Genomic DNA, 7,070 nt, shown 5'->3' on the forward strand with positions numbered 1-7,070 from the left:
TGACTAACCCAGAAGTGATCCAGAATTTAGAGCTTCAGTACCGCATGCCCCGGCCAGACCACTGTCCCGAGGGGCTCTACGACGTCATGCTGCTGTGCTGGAAGGAGAACCCTGAGGAGAGGCCCACCTTTGAATACCTGAAGTGTGTGCTGGGGGACTTCAACACGGCCACCGAGAGGCAGTACCAGGACCAGGTGTAATGACCTGGATTTTGATACAGCTCAGGGTACAGATTTGTTTTCATGCTTAAGGATTACTATACTCAGCGTCCTGGATGGAAAGCTGGGACTGTTCATCACAAAATGGCAAAGATAATAACGGCCTCCTGCTTTTCGTGTTGCAGTTTGTGATGCAAGGCTCATCATTTCTGGAAGTTATTCATGTCAAACCAGACTTTAACTTAGACTGACACCCTTTATACTTCTATGGATGATGCTATTGGTTGGATTCAGAAGAACTATTCACTTGATGTATTATAAAGCAGTAATGCTTCTGTTACTTAGTGCATAAACATCTTTTTTTTTTACCGCCCCCACCAAACCAACCAATTCATCTTGAAAAGAGAAACGTAATGATAAGGTTGGCTATTGAATGTGCTTTCAGAGCCTTTTTGCTTCTGTCACATGCAGTGAAGTAAGGTGCATTATTCGTTTGTGTGTGTGTGTGTGTGTGAGAGAGAGACAGAGAGATGTGAAAGGTAGATTTAATTTAGTAACTGTAACGGTTTCAGTTTGTAACTGTAGTAACTCAAAAGCCCAATATAGGCTAAATGTTTTTTCCCACTGCTGTTTATGAACTATTCATACTGTATTCTCCTGTTATGACATTCCTTGTTGTGTTGAAACTTAATAAATCCTTATTTACGAACATGAGGACTATTCTGTTTTGATACCTAATCCCTATTTGACAATGTGGTTGACCACAATGTTGCAAAATCAGAGTGCAAAAATTCACAATGTGTTCATTTGTCTTCTTCGATCACTAGCCCTCTCAACTCCAGGTTTGAACTCAAGTCATGAAACAGGATTTCTATTGAGAGAAACTAGTGGGAGGATATTGTGGTATTCTTATTTGTTTGTCTTTGGCCTATTTTATATCTTTGAGGGGTTTAGAGAGTAATTAGAGAGAATAAGTTCTGTTCCACAAAAATATTGTAGGCTAACAATCCCTTAAAGGAATTCTCTAAGTTGACCAAACAAAAGCGACTACGACACAGACAGATGTATCAAAAACCAAAACACATTCAGTTTACCAAAACACATTCAGAATAAAAGCACACTCAAACTTAACGTAATCTTGGTTAATAACATAAATTACATGTCATTTACAATATATCATCTCACAAAAATATCCACATATTTCAAACTCATAAAGGTCATTTCAAATAAACATATATTTCAAAACCACAGTGAGGACATTACATTTTTTGGGGAAAAGTTTAAAAAGAAGTGTGAAAACTTTAGTAATCACTTCTATATGGACTTCCATATGGATCCATTATTTTAAGACATAAGGTCTCAGGGAAACCTTACACATCTAGACACAAACTAAAAACTTTTAGTTTTGAACAAAACATAGTATCAGTAACCTTTCCCCCATGTTTTGAAATGAAAAATTACATTTTAATAAAGGGAACCATTGAATAGTCCAGTGGAAGTCCAGAGGCAGTGTTTGTAGACTTAAATGTGGCAGCAGGCTCTTCGTATGGCATGGAGGACTGTATCTATAGCGCCTCCCAGTGGCTCAGATTGTTCCAGAGATGGGAGTGTTGAATCTGAGCAGCTCGTGCTGTTCGGGAGGTTCTGCCTCTGACTGTCTCTGCCCTGAGTTGGACTCCAGGTCCCTGGGGCTCCTTATACGCACCTGAAACACAAGTAGACATGAGCTCTCTTATTTGGCTGAACTAATCAATCAGCCTTTCCACTAGCTAAAATACTTTTACTCAGACACAAAACAGATGAAATGTTAAAGATGTGTCGAACTATTTTATTGTGAAATGTTCAAATTAAGGATTACATGGACAGGGGGGATCAAAGATTGGATTGGGCCAAAAAATACGGTGGACCGATTAAAAAAATCATTAATAAATAAATATTATGGTCATCACTGTGACTCTCCCAAGCCCTTACCCTCCTCTTATTGACGACCTTCTTCCTTCTTCTCCACGGACAGGACAAGCGCAGGAAGGAGATGGTGGCGGAAAAGCAGCGCCCACTAAACACCGTCTCCACTACCAACATCAGGATCAGCGGAACCCACAAAATGATGGTTGTGCCCTGGGAAATAAAAGACACATCCATGTAGCTTAAATACTATCTGCAAGAACAAGCCTTGAAGACATTCTCTTGTGAAATCCCATAAATCTTTAAGTAACCCTCATCTTTAACGCTCAGTTGGTGAGAGCAGTATCCAACTAAGGCGTTCAAGTGAATGCTTGTTTTGAGGACAGCTATTACAACTTACATAGACCCTTGTGGGATCAAACGGGCATTCGTTGGTGATGCTGAAGGAGCTGATGGGGTTTGTGAATTTGCAGTGGGTCAGCAGGCCTCGGCCTCCATTGATGATGGCCATGACTATAGACACACTCAGGCCCACTGTCGAGGCAGTGGATAGAAGAGCTGCCCCTATGCTGATGGTAAACAGGAACCATGTCTGGAAGTAATCAGGGAAATCACAGGAGATCAACGCTAGAACCTCTGAGTTACAGCTGCAGTGAAAACAACAGTGGCAAAATGACATCTGGCATGGATTTGTAAGCACTTGAAAAGACAACACATTTTGGAGGCTAGAAAATCACCATAGTAAAACATGTTGAACATGAACATTGTATTATTTGAGCGACTGTTAACACAAAATCAAGAAAGGTTCAAGCATGGAAATGGTATTGAAGATATCAAGATATAATTAATGAAGATATGATATTAAGGTACAATCAAAGAAAAGAGAATCAGAAGGGAGTTGAGAAAAAGAAATGAGGTGAGTGGTATTCTTACCAAAGGCTTGTTTTTCCTGTTTTTGGATAGGACAATTGCTGAGATTCCAGCAATGATAGCCTACAAGTCCCAACATGGAGAACATAGATCAAAGACAGTAAGGTGAGGCTTGCTCTGTATCAACACAGGGACAAACAAGCAAATTCACTTGAATATCAGCTGTTCAATTAGTCAATGTTTTTTTTCATTTATTTTAGATCATTTTGGGTCCAAACTTTACCTAGGACAGTTATCGATTCAAATTGGTCCAGTAATAAATTAGAATGTTGTAACCACCAACCACAACACGGCTATATAATGTACTTGTATGGGACATGCATCCGCGTCAAAGTAAACTTGGCAAGGATCACTACAGAGATAGGCCGGTGTCTGTTTACCTCAATAACTGTACAGAAATAGTAACTTAAACTACAGAAACTGTCGAAACAGTCACTTTAGAGGTATTGAGGTAAACACAGACAGGTCTTTTTCTGTAGGGATCCTTTACAAATGTACATGTTGTCGGACACTTCTAATAACATCATGAGCCTGTCACTGGTGAAAAAAAAGCAGTTTACTTTAATGCAGATGTTTTCCCCATGGCCGTTTTGCGGCTGCTGATTATGGTATTCTAACTTAATACTGGACCGATTCATTGTCCCCAGTAAAAGTTTGAACCCAAAAATAGGGCCCAGATTGTTCAAATCCCAAAGTCAACCTAACCTAACCCTAGATAAACACTGCTCATTCAAAAGTTTCAATGTGTGATCTGAAAACAAAACTTGTCTTTACCAGCAGGCCTGACACCAGGGCTATGACGTTGGAGATGGCATACTCCATATGGCGAGCCTGAACATGTAGGTTGATGTGCCTGAGCACGGCGCCGTGAACTAGTGCCCCCAACAGGAAGTTGACATGGCCTACCAGCACCAGCCCCAAGCCCATCTTCATCAGGCCCTTGTCATCGTCCAGGCTGGCACAGCACACACCTGCATTGGTCCAAATCGCACATGTATGTAAACACCTGAAATCTTTCTTTCAAATATAGACCAGCATTTACTTGGATGAAAAAATGTATCCGTGAACTTAAAGGAAAACTTTAGAATTTCAACCTATTTTTTCCCCCGGTCCAAACTAGCAATTAACGATTGAAATTGGCAACAGCAAAACGGCTACTCAAAGTAATTCTAAGCGGCACGCATCTGCGTCAAGGTAGCGTTCTGACTCAATACTGGACCAATTTTATATCCCTAGTAAAAGTTTGAAAGATAGGAAAATAGGGCCCAGGGTAAAAGTCCCTTTAAATAGTATTACACTGATTACTCACTCAATATATCAACAGGTTTCTTTCCTTACCACAGTTTTCAAGGTCACAAAAAAATAATGATTAGGATTATCTTTTTTTGTCGTTTTTCTTAATCTTGATAATTTTGCAGTTATTTTGGGAGTCCCATTAAACACAGCTTAAGTTTATATATTGTAGTTTATAGCTTAAACATGTTTATACACTTCCTTGCCAGTTCAAGTTATCTTCCTTGCTTGTTGTTATCAACCTTTTAATGTGGGCTCAAGCTATGACTTTCCTGCCAGTCAGATACTTCATGATTTGTTATATTTATCAATTCAAATCAGCATTCTGTACTTTAAGTGGTTGAGAGAACAGGTGCAATGATTGAGCTCCCACTGAGTTATACCTAATTTACCAACCACACAGCCAAAGCTCTCATTTGGTTTATTGTGATTCCCTTTAGGTCATTAAACCCATGGGCACATAGTTATGTTTCAGTCCAACAAAGGAGACCACTATTTTGCCAACAAAAGCACACACTGGAAGACAACTGTCTTATGCATACATTTATCTTCTCCTACCCTTAAAAAGCAACAGCTACAACAATAGCTAAATCTACTAGACCTAATGACGTACAATTACAACTACACACTTTTATTTAGGCTCTTTGCCAGTCTACGCAATCTAGCCTATATATTTCTTTGTTGGACAGATTCGCCTTGCCTTTTTGACTTTGGTTGTTTGTTTTGTTGTTTCACCCTGTCATTCCAAAAAAAACAGTTTAAATTACACCACAGTAGAAAAGCGATGGAGCTTGACTTAACTTCCGTTTCTTCATAATGCCCAACCAAAAGAGCGCACACAATGAAATTCGCAAATATGTTTTAACTGCAAACTTATGTGAAACCCGAACTGCCCCACCCTACGTGGTTTTAACATGTACCTTAAACCAGGCTTTGCCTCACATGCTACAAACTTAGGGTGACTTTCCGTGGATTGATTAGTATATATTTGAATAAAGGCATCTTACCCGATCTAACCATTTTGTATTCCGTCTTCTTAGGCCATTCTAAGAACTGTTTTAAACATCCATAATACAATGTTTGGGGCTAATTCGTTTCCCTGCTCTCTCCGATACTTTACATACAGGAAGAGAAGAATCAGACGCGCATCAGGTTGCACTGGCATCGCCACACCCTCGCCTATCACCTGGAAAATGAGAGGGGGCTGGGGATCCTACGAATTCTGCGAATTACCTGAGCCAAGAAACGATATGACATTCGCGACCTGCATACCTTTTGAGGGTGGGATTGGGTGGTTCTTCCTTTGCGCCCTGTGGCATACTTTTTGATCCAGACGAGACTGTCGGCCGTTGGTCAGTATGACTTCCAGTGTGTCCATGTGTCTTAACCAACCGGCAGCAATAATGAGTTCTGTTCTAAAGCTAGCCAGCTAACTACCTAAAAGGTATGCAAAAAACCTTGCAAACACCACCAACAGCCCATGACACGGATAGAAGCATTCCAACACACTAACGGATGTATTTTGGCAGTAGGCCTATAGCTGGTAATGTCATGCTGTGAAAGCTTTTCTTCCATTTTTTGCAAGGTGTTCTTGCTCGGAACACAAAACTACATAGGACATATCCTGGATGGCTAGTGAGAAATACACAGGTGTTTATTTGTCCTTCACATGACCATATCCTATCCAATGAATTTGAGGATGGTATCAAAACTAGTTGTCTATAAAACCATACCTCAAAAAGTGTCAAATTGTTGCATAATGTTACTTTAAAATAATTATGTATGTAATGCTGTGAGGATGTAATTTAGACGCGCTCATAACCTTTTTATAAAACTACCGCATTCATTTTCTTTTGTATTGGCTATTTGTATTTTGGTAGGTGTGGCTTTCTTTGAATGCCTAATTCCGGACAAGGTTACCCCAGGTCATCTTAATTGTTTCTGTAGTTTTATAGAACGCAGAAAATAAAATGCGAAGAGCCGAACCAGGGAAACATGGAAGCATGCAGTCAAAAGAAAGGTGCTATTTTTTCACCAGAGGGGGCAGCAAATGCTTGACATTAAGATTTGTTTTAACTAAGACCTCTAACTGTTGGTCAGAATCAGAATAGTGTTTTATTGCCAAGTAAGTTTACACCTACCAGGAATTTGTTTTAGCATATTTGGTTCTGACAATAAACATAAAAACATAATAAGTACTGCCAGGTGTATGCACCACAACCACCATTAAAGTGTAAGTGCACCTAAAAAAAATCTTTTTACGAGCTGTGAAATATATGACAGAACTATGATGAAACACATCAAAGTTGGTTTTAATATTAACACTGTAAACGCCAATGAATGATGGATCTCAATTAGCAAATACAAATGAGACTCACACTGAGGGACTTTTTAAACAGTAGATGGCTTGTTTGGCATTTTTAGCCCATAAAATAACTAATTTCAATACAAATGGGAATTTTGTCAATATTCACTTCAGCATTGATCTTTTTTTTCATAGGTCAGTTATGTCATTTAGTTTACAGCTAAAAAGAAACATACTTAAGGGTGTACTTACACTTTTATGATGAAACACTATGTTTTTGAGGATTGCAACCAGCTAAATACCCTTCCCTTTATAGTGTGTGTGAGTACCTTTGGTGGTCCTCAAATGCCATAAGAAACGTGTAAAGCCCTATCTTGAGACAGTGTTTTGGTTTGTCTGTTCTGGGCTACTGAAGAAATAAAGCGTAGCAACATGGCAGAGTCCGTGGAAGCGGCCTGGCTCCCTATGTAAATACAAAG

The 7,070-nt window shown here is 39.5% G+C and overlaps 2 protein-coding genes across 2 annotated transcripts in view; one reads left to right on the top strand and one right to left on the bottom strand.

Moving 5' to 3' along the window:
- lck (LCK proto-oncogene, Src family tyrosine kinase) overlaps nt 1-200 on the top strand; it is a gene marked incomplete at both ends in the record, with an annotated part of 12,909 nt that extends 12,709 nt beyond the window's left edge. The window contains one exon of the mRNA XM_080849996.1: nt 1-200. This exon is cut by the window's left edge and continues 3 nt beyond it. Coding sequence (XP_080706122.1) covers nt 1-200 — 200 coding nt within the window.
- Nucleotides 201-1,743: 1,543 nt separating this feature from the next.
- On the bottom strand, nt 1,744-5,664 carry tmem54a (transmembrane protein 54a; the record flags this gene model as incomplete). Its single annotated transcript, XM_080850215.1, has 6 exons — nt 1,744-1,863; nt 2,130-2,276; nt 2,464-2,655; nt 2,997-3,056; nt 3,768-3,964; nt 5,559-5,664. 6 exons carry the CDS (start codon nt 5,662-5,664, stop codon nt 1,744-1,746), a joined length of 822 nt encoding a protein of 273 aa, XP_080706341.1.
- Nucleotides 5,665-7,070: the final 1,406 nt, after the last annotated feature.

This window comes from Sprattus sprattus (assembly GCF_963457725.1).
Source record: "Sprattus sprattus genome assembly, chromosome: 13".
Taxonomy (NCBI): Eukaryota; Metazoa; Chordata; class Actinopteri; order Clupeiformes; family Clupeidae; genus Sprattus; species Sprattus sprattus.